At 36.0% G+C, this 22770-nt stretch overlaps 1 protein-coding gene across 1 annotated transcript in view; it reads right to left on the minus strand.

Moving 5' to 3' along the window:
• Dora (zinc finger SWIM domain-containing dorado) overlaps positions 1-22770 on the minus strand; it is a 39063-nt gene that overhangs the window by 12945 nt on the left and 3348 nt on the right. Inside the window, exons 2-4 of the mRNA XM_086835664.1 lie at positions 17925-18167; positions 17700-17863; positions 17324-17634 (exon numbers count right to left, since the gene is read on the minus strand). Of these exons, the coding sequence (XP_086691790.1) occupies positions 17324-17634; positions 17700-17863; positions 17925-18167 (718 nt within the window). The remainder of the gene's footprint in view (positions 1-17323; positions 17635-17699; positions 17864-17924; positions 18168-22770) is intronic.

Raw genomic sequence — 22770 nt, forward strand, 5'->3', positions numbered from 1 at the left:
GATCAGTAATTAACTCTGAACAGTAAGTATCTATAATCAGAAGTATCTTTCAACAGTAAGTCTCTTTAGATAGTACCTTTGACCAGGAAGTATCAATGCAAATTAAGTAACTCTGAACACTTATTAACTATGATCAGTAATTAATTTTGATCAGTAGGTTACCTTCGACACTAATTAACTTTGAACAATAATAAACAATGACTTGCAACTTTTGTAACACAACACGTATATAAGACTTGGTCGGCAGCAGTCACTTCGTTCCGGGGATGTTAGAACGAGTTGGGAATCATATGCACAGATGTGCGGCATTTGTTTTGGAGCACATTTAAGAGCAAGCTATTTGAACGAAACTATGGAGTTTTTCTTCTATATAATTTTACTGGTAAATAAATCGGAGCATGCCGAATCGGTGGACTATATATATACATATATATAACTGCCATAGGAACAATCGGACGATTTATAGAACTATGATCAGAAAGTTTCTAAGAACATTAAGTTACTCTGAACAGTAAGTATCTATAATCAGAAGTATCTTTCAACAGTAAGTCTCTATATAAAGAAACTTTGACCAGGAAGTATCAATGCAAATTAAGTAACTCTGAACACTTATTAACTATGATCTGTAATTAACTTTGATCAGTAGGTTACTTTGGAGACTAATTAACTTTGAACACTAATAAACAATGACTTGCAACTTTTGTAAAACAACACGTATCTAAGACTTGGTCGGCAGCAGTCACTTCGTTCCGGGGATGTTAGAACGAGTTGGGAATCATATGCACAGATGTGCGGCATTTGTTTTGGAGCACATTTAAGAGCAAGCTATTTGAACGAAACTATGGAGTTTTTCTTCTATATAATTTTACTGGTAAATAAATCGGAGCATGCCGAATCGGTGGACTATATATATACATATATATAACTGCCATAGGAACAATCGGACGATTTATAGAACTATGATCAGAAAGTTTCTAAGAACATTAAGTTACCCTGAACAGTAAGTATCTATAATCAGAAGTATCTTTCAACAGTAAGTCTCTTTAGATAGTACCTTTGACCAGGAAGTATCAATGCAAATTAAGTAACTCTGAACACTTATTAACTATGATCAGTAATTAATTTTGATCAGTAGGTTACCTTCGACACTAATTAACTTTGAACAATAATAAACAATGACTTGCAACTTTTGTAACACAACACGTATATAAGACTTGGTCGGCAGCAGTCACTTCGTTCCGGGGATGTTAGAACGAGTTGGGAATCATATGCACAGATGTGCGGCATTTGTTTTGGAGCACATTTAAGAGCAAGCTATTTGAACGAAACTATGGAGTTTTTCTTCTATATAATTTTACTGGTAAATAAATCGGAGCATGCCGAATCGGTGGACTATATATATACATATATATAACTGCCATAGGAACAATCGGACGATTTATAGAACTATGATCAGAAAGTTTCTAAGAACATTAAGTTACTCTGAACAGTAAGTATCTATAATCAGAAGTATCTTTCAACAGTAAGTCTCTATATAAAGAAACTTTGACCAGGAAGTATCAATGCAAATTAAGTAACTCTGAACACTTATTAACTATGATCTGTAATTAACTTTGATCAGTAGGTTACTTTGGAGACTAATTAACTTTGAACACTAATAAACAATGACTTGCAACTTTTGTAAAACAACACGTATCTAAGACTTGGTCGGCAGCAGTCACTTCGTTCCGGGGATGTTAGAACGAGTTGGGAATCATATGCACAGATGTGCGGCATTTGTTTTGGAGCACATTTAAGAGCAAGCTATTTGAACGAAACTATGGAGTTTTTCTTCTATATAATTTTACTGGTAAATAAATCGGAGCATGCCGAATCGGTGGACTATATATATACATATATATAACTGCCATAGGAACAATCGGACGATTTATAGAACTATGATCAGAAAGTTTCTAAGAACATTAAGTTACCCTGAACAGTAAGTATCTATAATCAGAAGTATCTTTCAACAGTAAGTCTCTTTAGATAGTACCTTTGACCAGGAAGTATCAATGCAAATTAAGTAACTCTGAACACTTATTAACTATGATCTGTAATTAACTTTGATCAGCAGGTTACTTTGGACACTAATCGACTTTGAACACTAATAAACAATGACTTGCAACTTTTGTAACACAACACGTATCTAAGACTTGGTCGGCAGCAGTCACTTCGTTCCGGGGATGTTAGAACGAGTTGGGAATCATATGCACAGATGTGCGGCATTTGTTTTGGAGCACATTTAAGAGCAAGCTATTTGAACGAAACTATGGAGTTTTTCTTCTATATAATTTTACTGGTAAATAAATCGGAGCATGCCGAATCGGTGGACTATATATATACATATATATAGCTGCCATAGGAAAAATCGGACGATTTATAGAACTATGATCAGTAATTAACTATGACCAGTAATTAACTACAATCAGTATGTTTCTATGAACATTAAGTTACTCTGAACAGTACGTATCTATAATCAGAAGTATCTTTCAACAGTAAGTCTCTATATAAAGAAACTTTGACCAGGAAGTATCAATGCAAATTAAGTAACTCTGAACACTTATTAACTATGATCTGTAATTAACTTTGATCAGCAGGTTACTTTGGACACTAATCAACTTTGAACACTAATAAACAATGACTTGCAACTTTTGTAACACAACACGTATCTAAGACTTGGTCGGCAGCAGTCACTTCGTTCCGGGGATGTTAGAACGAGTTGGGAATCATATGCACAGATGTGCGGCATTTGTTTTGGAGCACATTTAAGAGCAAGCTATTTGAACGACACTATGGAGTTTTTCTTCTATATAATTTTACTGGTAAATAAATCGGAGCATGCCGAATCGGTGGACTATATATATACATATATATAACTGCCATAGGAACAATCGGACGATTTATAGAACTATGATCAGTAATTAACTATGACCAGTAATTAACTACGCTCAGTAAGTTTCTAAGAACAAAACGTTGCTCTGAACAGTAAGTATCTATGACCAGCAAGTAACTATGACCAGTGAGTAACTCTGATCAGTAATTAACTCTGAACAGTAAGTATCTATAATCAGAAGTATCTTTCAACAGTAAGTCTCTTTATAAAGTAACTTTGACCAGAAAGTATCAAAGCAAATTAAGTAACTCTGAACACTTAATAACTATGTTCTGTAATTAACTTTGATCAGCAGGTTACTTTGGACACTAATAAACAATGACTTGCAACTTTTGTAACACAACACGTATCTAAGACTTGGTCGGCAGCAGTCACTTCGTTCCGGGGATGTTAGAACGAGTTGGGAATCATATGCACAGATGTGCGGCATTTGTTTTGGAGCACATTTAAGAGCAAGCTATTTGAACGACACTATGGAGTTTTTCTTCTATATAATTTTACTGGTATATAAATCGGAACATGCCGAATCGGTGGACTATATATATTCATATATATAGCTGCCATAGGAAAAATCGGACGATTTATAGAACTATGATCAATAATTAACTATGACCAGTAATTAACTACAATCAGTATGCTTCTATGAACATTAAGTTACTCTGAACAGTAAGTATCTATAATCAGAAGTATCTTTCAACAGTAAGTCTCTATATAAAGAAACTTTGACCAGGAAGTATCAATGCAAATTAAGTAACTCTGAACACTTATTAACTATGATCTGTAATTAACTTTGATCAGCAGGTTACTTTGGACACTAATCAACTTTGAACACTAATAAACAATGACTTGCAACTTTTGTAACACAACACGTATCTAAGACTTGGTCGGCAGCAGTCACTTCGTTCCGGGGATGTTAGAACGAGTTGGGAATCATATGCACAGATGTGCGGCATTTGTTTTGGAGCACATTTAAGAGCAAGCTATTTGAACGAAACTATGGAGTTTTTCTTCTATATAATTTTACTGGTAAATAAATCGGAGCATGCCGAATCGGTGGACTATATATATACATATATATAGCTGCCATAGGAAAAATCGGACGATTTATAGAACTATGATCAGAAAGTTTCTAAGAACATTAAGTTACTCTGAACAGTAAGTATCTATAATCAGAAGTATCTTTCAACAGTAAGTCTCTTTAGATAGTACCTTTGACCAGGAAGTATCAATGCAAATTAAGTAACTCTGAACACTTATTAACTATGATCTGTAATTAACTTTGATCAGTAGGTTACTTTGGACACTAATTAACTTTGAACACTAATAAACAATGACTTGCAACTTTTGTAAAACAACACGTATCTAAGACTTGGTCGGCAGCAGTCACTTCGTTCCGGGGATGTTAGAACGAGTTGGGAATCATATGCACAGATGTGCGGCATTTGTTTTGGAGCACATTTAAGAGCAAGCTATTTGAACGAAACTATGGAGTTTTTCTTCTATATAATTTTACTGGTAAATAAATCGGAGCATGCCGAATCGGTGGACTATATATATACATATATATAGCTGCCATAGGAAAAATCGGACGATTTATAGAACTATGATCAGAAAGTTTCTAAGAACATTAAGTTTCTCTGAACAGTAAGTATCTATGACCAGCAAGTAACTATGACCAGTGAGTAACTCTGATCAGTAATTAACTCTCAACAGTAAGTATCTATAATCAGAAGTATCTTTCAACAGTAAGTCTCTTTAGATAGTACCTTTGACCAGGAAGTATCAATGCAAATTAAGTAACTCTGAACACTTATTAACTATGATCTGTAATTAACTTTGATCAGTAGGTTACTTTGGACACTAATTAACTTTGAACACTAATAAACAATGACTTGCAACTTTTGTAAAACAACACGTATCTAAGACTTGGTCGGCAGCAGTCACTTCGTTCCGGGGATGTTAGAACGAGTTGGGAATCATATGCACAGATGTGCGGAATTTGTTTTGGAGCACATTTAAGAGCAAGCTATTTGAACGACACTATGGAGTTTTTCTTCTATATAATTTTACTGGTAAATAAATCGGAGCATGCCGAATCGGTGGACTATATATATACATATATATAGCTGCCATAGGAAAAATCGGACGATTTATAGAACTATGATCAGTAATTAACTATGACCAGTAATTAACTACAATCAGTATGTTTCTATGAACATTAAGTTACTCTGAACAGTAAGTATCTATAATCAGAAGTATCTTTCAATAGTAAGTCTCTATATAAAGAAACTTTGACCAGGAAGTATCAATGCAAATTAAGTAACTCTGAACACTTATTAACTATGATCTGTAATTAACTTTGATCAGCAGGTTACTTTGGACACTAATCAACTTTGAACACTAATAAACAATGACTTGCAACTTTTGTAACACAACACGTATCTAAGACTTGGTCGGCAGCAGTCACTTCGTTCCGGGGATGTTAGAACGAGTTGGGAATCATATGCACAGATGTGCGGCATTTGTTTTGGAGCACATTTAAGAGCAAGCTATTTGAACGAAACTATGGAGTTTTTCTTCTATATAATTTTACTGGTAAATAAATCGGAGCATGCCGAATCGGTGGACTATATATATACATATATATAACTGCCATAGGAACAATCGGACGATTTATAGAACTATGATCAGAAAGTTTCTAAGAACATTAAGTTACTCTGAACAGTAAGTATCTATAATCAGAAGTATCTTTCAACAGTAAGTCTCTATATAAAGAAACTTTGACCAGGAAGTATCAATGCAAATTAAGTAACTCTGAACACTTATTAACTATGATCTGTAATTAACTTTGATCAGTAGGTTACTTTGGAGACTAATTAACTTTGAACACTAATAAACAATGACTTGCAACTTTTGTAAAACAACACGTATCTAAGACTTGGTCGGCAGCAGTCACTTCGTTCCGGGGATGTTAGAACGAGTTGGGAATCATATGCACAGATGTGCGGCATTTGTTTTGGAGCACATTTAAGAGCAAGCTATTTGAACGAAACTATGGAGTTTTTCTTCTATATAATTTTACTGGTAAATAAATCGGAGCATGCCGAATCGGTGGACTATATATATACATATATATAACTGCCATAGGAACAATCGGACGATTTATAGAACTATGATCAGAAAGTTTCTAAGAACATTAAGTTACCCTGAACAGTAAGTATCTATAATCAGAAGTATCTTTCAACAGTAAGTCTCTTTAGATAGTACCTTTGACCAGGAAGTATCAATGCAAATTAAGTAACTCTGAACACTTATTAACTATGATCTGTAATTAACTTTGATCAGCAGGTTACTTTGGACACTAATCGACTTTGAACACTAATAAACAATGACTTGCAACTTTTGTAACACAACACGTATCTAAGACTTGGTCGGCAGCAGTCACTTCGTTCCGGGGATGTTAGAACGAGTTGGGAATCATATGCACAGATGTGCGGCATTTGTTTTGGAGCACATTTAAGAGCAAGCTATTTGAACGAAACTATGGAGTTTTTCTTCTATATAATTTTACTGGTAAATAAATCGGAGCATGCCGAATCGGTGGACTATATATATACATATATATAGCTGCCATAGGAAAAATCGGACGATTTATAGAACTATGATCAGTAATTAACTATGACCAGTAATTAACTACAATCAGTATGTTTCTATGAACATTAAGTTACTCTGAACAGTACGTATCTATAATCAGAAGTATCTTTCAACAGTAAGTCTCTATATAAAGAAACTTTGACCAGGAAGTATCAATGCAAATTAAGTAACTCTGAACACTTATTAACTATGATCTGTAATTAACTTTGATCAGCAGGTTACTTTGGACACTAATCAACTTTGAACACTAATAAACAATGACTTGCAACTTTTGTAACACAACACGTATCTAAGACTTGGTCGGCAGCAGTCACTTCGTTCCGGGGATGTTAGAACGAGTTGGGAATCATATGCACAGATGTGCGGCATTTGTTTTGGAGCACATTTAAGAGCAAGCTATTTGAACGACACTATGGAGTTTTTCTTCTATATAATTTTACTGGTAAATAAATCGGAGCATGCCGAATCGGTGGACTATATATATACATATATATAACTGCCATAGGAACAATCGGACGATTTATAGAACTATGATCAGTAATTAACTATGACCAGTAATTAACTACGCTCAGTAAGTTTCTAAGAACAAAACGTTGCTCTGAACAGTAAGTATCTATGACCAGCAAGTAACTATGACCAGTGAGTAACTCTGATCAGTAATTAACTCTGAACAGTAAGTATCTATAATCAGAAGTATCTTTCAACAGTAAGTCTCTATATAAAGTAACTTTGACCAGAAAGTATCAAAGCAAATTAAGTAACTCTGAACACTTAATAACTATGTTCTGTAATTAACTTTGATCAGCAGGTTACTTTGGACACTAATAAACAATGACTTGCAACTTTTGTAACACAACACGTATCTAAGACTTGGTCGGCAGCAGTCACTTCGTTCCGGGGATGTTAGAACGAGTTGGGAATCATATGCACAGATGTGCGGCATTTGTTTTGGAGCACATTTAAGAGCAAGCTATTTGAACGACACTATGGAGTTTTTCTTCTATATAATTTTACTGGTATATAAATCGGAACATGCCGAATCGGTGGACTATATATATTCATATATATAGCTGCCATAGGAAAAATCGGACGATTTATAGAACTATGATCAATAATTAACTATGACCAGTAATTAACTACAATCAGTATGTTTCTATGAACATTAAGTTACTCTGAACAGTAAGTATCTATAATCAGAAGTATCTTTCAACAGTAAGTCTCTATATAAAGAAACTTTGACCAGGAAGTATCAATGCAAATTAAGTAACTCTGAACACTTATTAACTATGATCTGTAATTAACTTTGATCAGCAGGTTACTTTGGACACTAATCAACTTTGAACACTAATAAACAATGACTTGCAACTTTTGTAACACAACACGTATCTAAGACTTGGTCGGCAGCAGTCACTTCGTTCCGGGGATGTTAGAACGAGTTGGGAATCATATGCACAGATGTGCGGCATTTGTTTTGGAGCACATTTAAGAGCAAGCTATTTGAACGACACTATGGAGTTTTTCTTCTATATAATTTTACTGGTATATAAATCGGAACATGCCGAATCGGTGGACTATATATATTCATATATATAGCTGCCATAGGAAAAATCGGACGATTTATAGAACTATGATCAATAATTAACTATGACCAGTAATTAACTACAATCAGTATGTTTCTATGAACATTAAGTTACTCTGAACAGTAAGTATCTATAATCAGAAGTATCTTTCAACAGTAAGTCTCTATATAAAGAAACTTTGACCAGGAAGTATCAATGCAAATTAAGTAACTCTGAACACTTATTAACTATGATCTGTAATTAACTTTGATCAGCAGGTTACTTTGGACACTAATCGACTTTGAACACTAATAAACAATGACTTGCAACTTTTGTAACACAACACGTATCTAAGACTTGGTCGGCAGCAGTCACTTCGTTCCGGGGATGTTAGAACGAGTTGGGAATCATATGCACAGATGTGCGGCATTTGTTTTGGAGCACATTTAAGAGCAAGCTATTTGAACGACACTATGGAGTTTTTCTTCTATATAATTTTACTGGTAAATAAATCGGAGCATGCCGAATCGGTGGACTATATATATACATATATATAACTGCCATAGGAACAATCGGACGATTTATAGAACTATGATCAGTAATTAACTATGACCAGTAATTAACTACGCTCAGTAAGTTTCTAAGAACAAAACGTTGCTCTGAACAGTAAGTATCTATGACCAGCAAGTAACTATGACCAGTGAGTAACTCTGATCAGTAATTAACTCTGAACAGTAAGTATCTATAATCAGAAGTATCTTTCAACAGTAAGTCTCTTTATAAAGTAACTTTGACCAGAAAGTATCAAAGCAAATTAAGTAACTCTGAACACTTAATAACTATGTTCTGTAATTAACTTTGATCAGCAGGTTACTTTGGACACTAATAAACAATGACTTGCAACTTTTGTAACACAACACGTATCTAAGACTTGGTCGGCAGCAGTCACTTCGTTCCGGGGATGTTAGAACGAGTTGGGAATCATATGCACAGATGTGCGGCATTTGTTTTGGAGCACATTTAAGAGCAAGCTATTTGAACGACACTATGGAGTTTTTCTTCTATATAATTTTACTGGTATATAAATCGGAACATGCCGAATCGGTGGACTATATATATTCATATATATAGCTGCCATAGGAAAAATCGGACGATTTATAGAACTATGATCAATAATTAACTATGACCAGTAATTAACTACAATCAGTATGCTTCTATGAACATTAAGTTACTCTGAACAGTAAGTATCTATAATCAGAAGTATCTTTCAACAGTAAGTCTCTATATAAAGAAACTTTGACCAGGAAGTATCAATGCAAATTAAGTAACTCTGAACACTTATTAACTATGATCTGTAATTAACTTTGATCAGCAGGTTACTTTGGACACTAATCAACTTTGAACACTAATAAACAATGACTTGCAACTTTTGTAACACAACACGTATCTAAGACTTGGTCGGCAGCAGTCACTTCGTTCCGGGGATGTTAGAACGAGTTGGGAATCATATGCACAGATGTGCGGCATTTGTTTTGGAGCACATTTAAGAGCAAGCTATTTGAACGAAACTATGGAGTTTTTCTTCTATATAATTTTACTGGTAAATAAATCGGAGCATGCCGAATCGGTGGACTATATATATACATATATATAGCTGCCATAGGAAAAATCGGACGATTTATAGAACTATGATCAGAAAGTTTCTAAGAACATTAAGTTACTCTGAACAGTAAGTATCTATAATCAGAAGTATCTTTCAACAGTAAGTCTCTTTAGATAGTACCTTTGACCAGGAAGTATCAATGCAAATTAAGTAACTCTGAACACTTATTAACTATGATCTGTAATTAACTTTGATCAGTAGGTTACTTTGGACACTAATTAACTTTGAACACTAATAAACAATGACTTGCAACTTTTGTAAAACAACACGTATCTAAGACTTGGTCGGCAGCAGTCACTTCGTTCCGGGGATGTTAGAACGAGTTGGGAATCATATGCACAGATGTGCGGCATTTGTTTTGGAGCACATTTAAGAGCAAGCTATTTGAACGAAACTATGGAGTTTTTCTTCTATATAATTTTACTGGTAAATAAATCGGAGCATGCCGAATCGGTGGACTATATATATACATATATATAGCTGCCATAGGAAAAATCGGACGATTTATAGAACTATGATCAGAAAGTTTCTAAGAACATTAAGTTTCTCTGAACAGTAAGTATCTATGACCAGCAAGTAACTATGACCAGTGAGTAACTCTGATCAGTAATTAACTCTCAACAGTAAGTATCTATAATCAGAAGTATCTTTCAACAGTAAGTCTCTTTAGATAGTACCTTTGACCAGGAAGTATCAATGCAAATTAAGTAACTCTGAACACTTATTAACTATGATCTGTAATTAACTTTGATCAGTAGGTTACTTTGGACACTAATTAACTTTGAACACTAATAAACAATGACTTGCAACTTTTGTAAAACAACACGTATCTAAGACTTGGTCGGCAGCAGTCACTTCGTTCCGGGGATGTTAGAACGAGTTGGGAATCATATGCACAGATGTGCGGAATTTGTTTTGGAGCACATTTAAGAGCAAGCTATTTGAACGACACTATGGAGTTTTTCTTCTATATAATTTTACTGGTAAATAAATCGGAGCATGCCGAATCGGTGGACTATATATATACATATATATAGCTGCCATAGGAAAAATCGGACGATTTATAGAACTATGATCAGTAATTAACTATGACCAGTAATTAACTACAATCAGTATGTTTCTATGAACATTAAGTTACTCTGAACAGTAAGTATCTATAATCAGAAGTATCTTTCAATAGTAAGTCTCTATATAAAGAAACTTTGACCAGGAAGTATCAATGCAAATTAAGTAACTCTGAACACTTATTAACTATGATCTGTAATTAACTTTGATCAGCAGGTTACTTTGGACACTAATCAACTTTGAACACTAATAAACAATGACTTGCAACTTTTGTAACACAACACGTATCTAAGACTTGGTCGGCAGCAGTCACTTCGTTCCGGGGATGTTAGAACGAGTTGGGAATCATATGCACAGATGTGCGGCATTTGTTTTGGAGCACATTTAAGAGCAAGCTATTTGAACGAAACTATGGAGTTTTTCTTCTATATAATTTTACTGGTAAATAAATCGGAGCATGCCGAATCGGTGGACTATATATATACATATATATAGCTGCCATAGGAACAATCGGACGATTTATAGAACTATGATCAGAAAGTTTCTAAGAACATTAAGTTACTCTGAACAGTAAGTATCTATGACCAGCAAGTAACTATGACCAGTGAGTAACTCTGATCAGTAATTAACTCTCAACAGAAAGTATCTATAATCAGAAGAATCTTTCAACAGTAAGTCTCTATATAAAGAAACTTTGACCAGGAAGTATCAATGCAAATTAAGTAACTCTGAACACTTATTAACTATGATCAGTAATTAACTTTGATCAGTAGGTTACTTTGGACACTAATTAACTTTGAACACTAATAAACAATGACTTGCAACTTTTGTAAAACAACACGTATCTAAGACTTGGTCGGCAGCAGTCACTTCGTTCCGGGGATGTTAGAACGAGTTGGGAATCATATGCACAGATGTGCGGCATTTGTTTTGGAGCACATTTAAGAGCAAGCTATTTGAACGACACTATGGAGTTTTTCTTCTATATAATTTTACTGGTATATAAATCGGAACATGCCGAATCGGTGGACTATATATATTCATATATATAGCTGCCATAGGAACAATCGGACGATTTATAGAACTATGATCAGTAATTAACTATGACCAGTAATTAACTACGCTCAGTAAGCTTCTAAGAACAAAACGTTACTCTGAACAGTAAGTATCTATGACCAGCAAGTAACTATGACCAGTGAGTAACTCTGATCAGTAATTAACTCTCAACAGTAAGTATCTATAATCAGAAGTATCTTTCAACAGTAAGTCTCTATATAAAGTAACTTTGACCAGAAAGTATCAATGCAAATTAAGTAACTCTGAACACTTATTAACTATGATCTGTAATTAACTTTGATCAGCAGGTTACTTTGGACACTAATCAACTTTGAACACTAATAAACAATGACTTGCAACTTTTGTAACACAACACGTATCTAAGACTTGGTCGGCAGCAGTCACTTCGTTCCGGGGATGTTAGAACGAGTTGGGAATCATATGCACAGATGTGCGGCATTTGTTTTGGAGCACATTTAAGAGCAAGCTATTTGAACGAAACTATGGAGTTTTTCTTCTATATAATTTTACTGGTAAATAAATCGGAGCATGCCGAATCGGTGGACTATATATATACATATATATAGCTGCCATAGGAAAAATCGGACGATTTATAGAACTATGATCAGTAATTAACTATGACCAGTAATTAACTACAATCAGTATGTTTCTATGAACATTAAGTTACTCTGAACAGTAAGTATCTATAATCAGAAGTATCTTTCAATAGTAAGTCTCTATATAAAGAAACTTTGACCAGGAAGTATCAATGCAAATTAAGTAACTCTGAACACTTATTAACTATGATCTGTAATTAACTTTGATCAGCAGGTTACTTTGGACACTAATCAACTTTGAACACTAATAAACAATGACTTGCAACTTTTGTAACACAACACGTATCTAAGACTTGGTCGGCAGCAGTCACTTCGTTCCGGGGATGTTAGAACGAGTTGGGAATCATATGCACAGATGTGCGGCATTTGTTTTGGAGCACATTTAAGAGCAAGCTATTTGAACGAAACTATGGAGTTTTTCTTCTATATAATTTTACTGGTAAATAAATCGGAGCATGCCGAATCGGTGGACTATATATATACATATATATAGCTGCCATAGGAACAATCGGACGATTTATAGAACTATGATCAGAAAGTTTCTAAGAACATTAAGTTACTCTGAACAGTAAGTATCTATGACCAGCAAGTAACTATGACCAGTGAGTAACTCTGATCAGTAATTAACTCTCAACAGAAAGTATCTATAATCAGAAGTATCTTTCAACAGTAAGTCTCTATATAAAGAAACTTTGACCAGGAAGTATCAATGCAAATTAAGTAACTCTGAACACTTATTAACTATGATCAGTAATTAACTTTGATCAGTAGGTTACTTTGGACACTAATTAACTTTGAACACTAATAAACAATGACTTGCAACTTTTGTAAAACAACACGTATCTAAGACTTGGTCGGCAGCAGTCACTTCGTTCCGGGGATGTTAGAACGAGTTGGGAATCATATGCACAGATGTGCGGCATTTGTTTTGGAGCACATTTAAGAGCAAGCTATTTGAACGAAACTATGGAGTTTTTCTTCTATATAATTTTACTGGTAAATAAATCGGAGCATGCCGAATCGGTGGACTATATATATACATATATATAGCTGCCATAGGAACAATCGGACGATTTATAGAACTATGATCAGAAAGTTTCTAAGAACATTAAGTTTCTCTGAACAGTAAGTATCTATGACCAGCAAGTATCTATGACCAGTGAGTAACTCTGATCAGTAATTAACTCTGAACAGTAAGTATCTATAATCAGAAGTATCTTTCAACAGTAAGTCTCTATATAAAGAAACTTTGACCAGGAAGTATCAATGCAAATTAAGTAACTCTGAACACTTATTAACTATGATCAGTAATTAACTTTAATCAGTAGGTTACTTTGGACACTAATCAACTTTGAACACTAATAAACAATGACTTGCAACTTTTGTAACACAACACGTATCTAAGACTTGGTCGGCAGCAGTCACTTCGTTCCGGGGATGTTAGAACGAGTTGGGAATCATATGCACAGATGTGCGGCATTTGTTTTGGAGCACATTTAAGAGCAAGCTATTTGAACGAAACTATGGAGTTTTTCTTCTATATAATTTTACTGGTAAATAAATCGGAGCATGCCGAATCGGTGGACTATATATATACATATATATAGCTGCCATAGGAAAAATCGGACGATTTATAGAACTATGATCAGAAAGTTTCTAAGAACATTAAGTTTCTCTGAACAGTAAGTATCTATGACCAGCAAGTAACTATGACCAGCAAGTAACTATGACCAGCAAGTAACTATGACCAGTGAGTAACTCTGATCAGTAATTAACTCTGAACAGTAAGTATCTATAATCAGAAGTATCTTTCAACAGTAAGTCTCTTTAGATAGTACCTTTGACCAGGAAGTATCAATGCAAATTAAGTAACTCTGAACACTTATTAACTATGATCAGTAATTAATTTTGATCAGTAGGTTACCTTCGACACTAATTAACTTTGAACACTAATAAACAATGACTTGCAACTTTTGTAACACAACACGTATCTAAGACTTGGTCGGCAGCAGTCACTTCGTTCCGGGGATGTTAGAACGAGTTGGGAATCATATGCACAGATGTGCGCCATTTGTTTTGAAACACATTTAAGAGCAAGCTTTTTGAACGAAACTATGGAACTTTACTTCTATATAATTTTACTGGTAAATAAATCGGAGCATGCCGAATCGGTGGACTATATATATACATATATATAGCTGCCATAGGAACAATCGGACGATTTATAGAACTATGATCAGTTATTAACTGTGATCAGTAAGTTTCTAAGAACATTAAGTTACTCTGAACAGTAAGTATCTATGACCAGCAAGTAACTTTGACCAGTGAGTAACTCTGATCAGTAATTAACTCTGAACAGTAAGTATCTATAATCAGAAGTATCTTTCAACAGTAAGTCTCTTTAGATAGTACCTTTGACCAGGAAGTATCAATGCAAATTAAGTAACTCTGAACACTTATTAACTATGATCAGTAATTAATTTTGATCAGTAGGTTACCTTCGACACTAATTAACTTTGAACAATAATAAACAATGACTTGCAACTTTTGTAACACAACACGTATCTAAGACTTGGTAGGCAGCAGTCACTTCGTTCCGGGGATGTTAGAACGAGTTGGGAATCATATGCACAGATGTGCGGCATTTGTTTTGGAGCACATTTAAGAGCAAGCTATTTGAACGAAACTATGGAGTTTTTCTTCTATATAATTTTACTGGTAAATAAATCGGAGCATGCCGAATCGGTGGACTATATATATACATATATATAGCTGCCATAGGAACAATCGGACGATTTATAGAACTATGACCAGTTATTAACTATGATCAGTAAGTTTCTAAGAACATTAAGTTTCTCTGAACAGTAAGTATCTATGACCAGCAAGTAACTATGACCAGTGAGTAACTCTGATCAGTAATTAACTCTCAACAGTAAGTATCTATAATCAGAAGTATCTTTCAACAGTAAGTCTCTTTAGATAGTACCTTTGTCCAGGAAGTATCAATGCAAATTAAGTAACTCTGAACACTTATTAACTATGATCTGTAATTAACTTTGATCAGTAGGTTACTTTGGACACTAATTAACTTTGAACACTAATAAACAATGACTTGCAACTTTTGTAAAACAACACGTATCTAAGACTTGGTCGGCAGCAGTCACTTCGTTCCGGGGATGTTAGAACGAGTTGGGAATCATATGCACAGATGTGCGGCATTTGTTTTGGAGCACATTTAAGAGCAAGCTATTTGAACGAAACTATGGAGTTTTTCTTCTATATAATTTTACTGGTAAATAAATCGGAGCATGCCGAATCGGTGGACTATATATATACATATATATAGCTGCCCTAGGAACAATCGGACGATTTATAGAACTATGATCAGTAATTAACTATGACCAGTAATTAACTACACTCAGTAAGCTTCTAAGAACAAAACGTTACTCTGAACAGTAAGTATCTATGACCAGCAAGTAACTATGACCAGTGAGTAACTCTGATCAGTAATTAACTCTGAACAGTAAGTATCTATAATCAGAAGTATCTTTCAACAGTAAGTCTCTATATAAAGTAACTTTGACCAGGAAGTATCAATGCAAATTAAGTAACTCTGAACACTTATTAACTATGATCTGTAATTAACTTTGATCAGCAGGTTACCTTCGACACTAATTAACTTTGAACACTAATAAACAATGACTTGCAACTTTTGTAACACAACACGTATCTAAGACTTGGTCGGCAGCAGTCACTTCGTTCCGGGGATGTTAGAACGAGTTGGGAATCATATGCACAGATGTGCGGCATTTGTTTTGGAGCACATTTAAGAGCAAGCTATTTGAACGAAACTATGGAGTTTTTCTTCTATATAATTTTACTGGTAAATAAATCGGAGCATGCCGAATCGGTGGACTATATATATACATATATATAGCTGCCCTAGGAACAATCGGACGATTTATAGAACTATGATCAGTAATTAACTATGACCAGTAATTAACTACGCTCAGTAAGCTTCTAAGAACAAAACGTTACTCTGAACAGTACGTATCTATGACCAGCAAGTAACTATGACCAGTGAGTAACTCTGATCAGTAATTAACTCTGAACAGTAAGTATCTATAATCAGAAGTATCTTTCAACAGTAAGTCTCTATATAAAGTAACTTTGACCAGGAAGTATCAATGCAAATTAAGTAACTCTGAACACTTATTAACTATGATCTGTAATTAACTTTGATCAGCAGGTTACCTTCGATACTAATTAACTTTGAACACTAATAAACAATGACTTGCAACTTTTGTAACACAACACGTATCTAAGACTTGGTCGGCAGCAGTCACTTCGTTCCGGGGATGTTAGAACGAGTTGGGAATCATATGCACAGATGTGCGAAATTTGTTTTGGCACAAATTTAAGAACCGAATGTGTGAAATATATATATACATATATATTGCTGCCATAGGAACGATTTGAAAATTTTAAGAAAAAAAATGTTTAGCTTTTCCAGTTTTTAACAGATTTTCATAAAATTGAATATGTAGCCATTAGATATTAATCTAGAATTTTGTGTTAAATTTAATGAAAATCGGACTGTTGTATCATATACCTGTCGTCAAAAATAGAGGAATATAATACCCCGCAAGGGTATACAAATATTATTTGCTACTCTTTCCGATTATTTAAATTCGTTTCATCAAACAGTATATAGATTTCTCGCTTCAAATCTAGTTAAAGTATACTCATTTATATATTAAGAATAAGAGTTTCTTACCTAAAAACTATCGGAGCGGGCAAACAGAACTTAATGAGGATCCGCTTGATGTTGTTGTGCAGCGTTTTCTCGTCCAGATACCAGCTGGTCTGATCATTGATCGAGGCCCCGGCCGTAGGATCGGGTGCACCGCACACGGTATTAATTGCCGTCGGCTGGGCACTGAGCAGCTCGTCCAGTAGACGCTGGGCCGTTGGCAGGATCTGCTGTGGCAACTCGCTAATCAGATACTGGGCGAACTTTTGCAGCTGGTCGCGTTGGAGGCGAGTCAGCGACTCGGAGACCGGTGCTCGCAGGCACACTTCCTGGGGCTGTGCAGGAGTAAGGGAAGAGTGTGCTATTAATTGAGTTCCTCTATCTACGACAAGGTACTCACGCAATGAATGCGATGCAGACAAACGGCGACTACGTGGGAGCACCAGTAGGCGGACGAGGTGCAGGTGCAGTTGCAGGATGAGATGCGCCTTCGGTCAAAGGTCACGGCCACATTGAAGTAGGCTCTTGGCGTCTGATTAACCACGCTGGCCGACAGATGAAAGCCTGAAATTGATGGCATCAACATTAATATCCTCCTTTCGAAGCCAAGTTAATTTAACTTTACCTATTTGCAGCGGATCCTTGACAGCCCGCATCCGAAACAGTTGATCACCGCGGTTGAACTCATCTGCCGAGCTATTGGCCAGGCATGAGTATAGCCGGATGTCCTCCTCGTTGTCCGGAAAACTCCAGAACGCAATGCGCAGCTGCAGCTGCTCGGGCACCGGGGGATACACATGCTCCACCAGTTCGAACGGTATGTAAGAGGCCACACAGCGAGCGGCCAGTTCGGCCAATGTGGAAACTTCTGGGAAATAAAAAGGGCAACACATTAGACAAATGATTACTGAAGAAGGTTATAATGTAAGTGATCGATTGGAATTTCCTTGAATTCAAGCCATAAACACCATGATTTATTCAAAAAGTCAAAGCCAAGTGACTAATTCCATAATTCTAGTACAATAATTAAACACAAACGATGCACGGTAGGAGGGGACAACACCACCACATCACACTCATTACACACTCGCACAGCCACAAGATACACCACATGGGCATTTCGTTAATTAAAGAACTTTTTCGTGCGACAACCGAGCGAATAAGGAACGAAGGGCCAATGACCAGAGAAGAGAGGTCACCCAGCTATGTTTTTACAACTTGTTTGCTGTTCGTTCTCGGTGCACACAGAGATATATCTGTAATAGGGGAATATCATGAGTACTAGCTTTCAAGTACCTTCAATTCTATCCATTTTCAACAGTCTGCCTTAAGCTCTAGCTCACTGGGATACCCTTCTCCTTTTAAACTCAATCCCTTTATCAGCGTTTTTTTAGTTTATTCCCCAAAAAACCTCAGAGATAAACACGGTTCCCACAGAAACATGAGACATGGCCAGATCAATCAGTAAAGTTATAAAATAAAAAAATAAATAGATTAAGGCTGAAGCCTGGGAGTAAGCAATTTATATCTGCGTAAACTGATGTTCCCATTGCTGCTGCTGCTGCTGCTGCCTGTCACTATCTTCTTTGCAGCACCATTGAGTTGTAGATAAACAAAAATCCATCGAATTGGCTTGCAAATAAACAAATGGCCATGGCGGCAAAGACCAAAGGGGTGAGGACCAAGAGACCAAGACCAGCCAGAGCAGTGGCCTGCATTTTAAAGGTCTCGTTCCCATTGCCTTTTAAACGCAAAACGCAAAAAAACAAACAAACAAACCAAAGTCAAAGCAAAACAAAGAACATCGGGCGTTATTATTTTATATGGTGTATACGGCTGTGTATAGTATTCCTCCTGGCCGATGATGATGATGATGATGATGTTGCAGTCGCGGAACAAAAGGTTCAAGTTCGCCCACGCGAATTTTTGTTTGCAGAATCAAATATTCGCCACAACCAGATATCGGAGATTTCGATTTCAATTGTAGAATCAACCTGGACGTGATGTGAGTCATATAATTGCATTACGACAAGAACTAAAGAGTTCCAGTTTTAGTTGTTACAATTTAATTACAGGTTTCCTTATCGTTTTGAATCGATATTTTATCAATTAAGTAGAATCCAAAAGGGGAATCCCAGCTTTAAATATATATATTTCGCAGAACATTTAAAAGCGTAAGAAGCAAATTAATAAACATTTTTTGGAAATTATTGGGATTTCCTAGAAGTCAAACTTGAAACTGGTTTTCTTTCTGCCTGTTCTACCCATAGGATCATGGATTCGAATGTTCAATATCTCATAACTCAGCCAAAAAGTCATTAATTTTAAATCGGAAAGCTGTTCTGTGCTAGTTTTTAATTCCTTATTAAATCTGCATACTTAGTTTAAAATGAAATTGTTTGCCAATTTTTGACAATTTTAACGATGTAACCCCTTTCCTATTTTTTCAAAAAATTGAACATTTAAAAAAAAAAAAAATTCCTGCCGAAGATGGCTAGAAAGATTCGCCTGTTGATACTGATCAAGAATATATATGAAATATAGGATCGGAAATGACTCCTTCACTGCATTTTAGACTTCTGACTGAAATTATAATACCCCGGAAGGGAATAAAAAAGCATGAAGGAAAACAGCTCTTAAACTTAATTTTAGATTGATTTTAATAATATATAATTATTTAATTATATATATTTTTAATATATTCTTGTATCGAATAATTTGCAAACTAAAATAACCCACAAAGAGTGAAATTTTTAACAGTGAACTAAGGGGAAGCTCTCATTGTTTTGTTTGTTTGTTTGTTTTCTTTCGCTCGTTCGTCGGCCCGTTTGCTTGCTCTCATTCGTCGCCCCCTCCCGTCCCCCCACATGCTCCACTCTTCCGTTGGGTCTCTCTTTCTTTCCCCATCGACGATGTCTCTCTCTCTCTCACTGTTGCCGTCGCTTAATTTTCAGACACTTTGGCACCATTTTATTCAAAGTCATTTTCCGCAAGCGTTAACTTATTGCTCATGCCTGTCCTATATGCATATACACACAAATACAGCAGAGGTTGCCTAGTTAGGTCCACTGGCAAGTGTAATTAATTAACTATTAATTCAATATAATTTAAATGAAAGCAACTAGATATAGTACCATACCTCCCTACACCATAAATAATGCTAGGTATGTGGAAATTTGAAATCAGATAGCTCAAGACTTGAGAGATTAGATTTAGGGAGGACTCAGGAACCCAATGTTTGTTTATTTTTTTGTTTTGTTTTTAAGAAACCCCAAAATGCTTATTTTCTGATAATTGCTATAGTCGTAGTTAAAGTATCTTATATCCTATTTAGCTGACGTTGATAACAGAGTGATGGGCATTGATCCCCACATCCCCAGATCGTCGCTGAATGAGTCAGATTGATTTGATCGGAGAAGAGGAAGGTTTAATAACCGATCCGTGTGTATATTCAAGGCTATTGCTTCCCCTTCAAACAGGTTCACGTTTAGCTTTGTTTGTTGGCCATTTTGCTCGTTTGCTTTGAGCTTGAGCCTGCCTCCCTGGCATTCCCATTTTCCCCCTCTCTCCTTTCGACACATTTTGTTTGCATTTCAATTTGTTTTCCATTTCCATGCAGCGCACTACCTGAGCTTGTAACAATAAAGATGAGAATATATATAACCCAAAGCCTCATGCTCCAGTTATTTTTGTTATTACTGAGCAAACTCGCTTTGCGTTGCGTTGAGTTCAGTTGAGTTGCGTTGAGTTGAGCAAGAGGTGCCGGAGTTGACGAGCTGTCGAGTTGCCGAACTTTTCCTCGGTAACTGCATTCGTCACACTCTAACATACTGCTTTGTTTTAACTGGTAAAATATGCTTTATGGCCTTACCAACATGGGTACCATGTGTTAAGAGCCCCCTGATGGCGACAATTTGCCCTCAAGCGAATCCCCAGTTGGTCTCCGGCTAATGGTGGATGTTGTGTTGCTCAACATGTTTCTAGCAACATTTTCTTGATCCTTTCGCCTTGTTAGATTAAAGGTTTTTCATTAAAGCAGAACTAAACAACGAAATTTGTCTGTTAAGTGTTTGTACCATAAGGATTAAACAGATCCTGACTTCCAAACTAATACCTTATATCTTATAAGTACATCTTACTTTCCATTAACTTTTGTCAACCTTTTGCAAGTGTTAATGTGCAGAAATTTATATTTATATTATGCCTCATATTTCAGGTTGGTCGGCACAAAAAGTTCGCTCAAAAGCGAAATAAACTGACACAGAAAAGGGGTCGAAATGCCAACAAGCAGTTCTGCCCCCCGTATGTGTGTATGGTGTGTGTTGCATATGCTCTAGTGCTACTGCGGAAGTGCATGAAACTGATATGCAGGGCAAATGCTAAATTAAATTGTTCGCTCGGCTTGTTGCCGCGACTGGTCGCAGCTTCAGTTCGAATATTGACATCGAGCGAGCCTCGACCCACTAATTAGATGATGACATGTGGCAACGCCAAAGCTGCCGGGCATTAAAAGCAAGCATACACACAAAAACACACACACACACACACATACCAGTGCACCTGTACCGCTTAATTGCATTGTCAGCCATTCAGCGTGAACATTCCACGGTTACAGTTTATTCGGGGTCATTGCATGCCGTTCGTACTTCCCATCTAGGGGTAGGGGTTCTATAACTCTAAAAAGTAATATTATAAATGATATTTGTTGGTCCAAGAATGGGTTTGATTGCTGTATACAATTGAATCTCTCCAATCTAGGGTATATTTAACCAAGGGATAAGTGATTTCTGGGGTTGTTCTGATGAAACCAGCCTGATAAGTGTTTTCTTAGTCTCCTCAGGCGGTTCCCAGCTCTCTAGTTAACTCTCACAAATTCGTCAGTGACAGGAATTGTATTAAATATTGCCCTAATTCATACATTTAACCAGGACATACATTTGTACAGTGAGTGCTAGCTGATAGACGGCCGCAAGGTGCGAAGAAAATAATGGACTGTCGTCCATGTCGGTGGCTTCAGTTTTATTACATCCCCCTTCAGGCAGGTTGTGGTGGCATGGTGGCATGGTGGCATGGTGGCATGGTGGAGGTATCCTTGAAAAGGTTCTTCGACACACAACAAAACGGGGCTCTAGAAGACGATGTCTGCGTCGTTCAGCTGGCAGCGACATCGTTTTAAGGCTATATATGTATATATTTTTTGTTCGTTGCGGTTATTATGTCTTTTGAGCATGAAAATGCAGCTGGCTTTGCCCTTGCACACAATCTTACACAAACAGGGTTGTAATTTTAGCTATTTTCTCATCAACTAGTTTCTATATAAAGCATAGATCTAATAGATTTAATATACTAAAACCCTTTAGTATAAAGAAAATGTTTAAAAATATACATCAATTGACTAATTCTTCTTTCTAACTTCAAAACAGTGCTGCACAACGTCTCATTGTACATTGTCCTTCCTTCCTTTTGCCGCC

The sequence above is a fragment of the Drosophila serrata genome, unplaced genomic scaffold (assembly GCF_035046125.1).
Source record: "Drosophila serrata isolate PLE 108 unplaced genomic scaffold, ASM3504612v1 contig_276, whole genome shotgun sequence".
Taxonomy (NCBI): Eukaryota; Metazoa; Arthropoda; class Insecta; order Diptera; family Drosophilidae; genus Drosophila; species Drosophila serrata.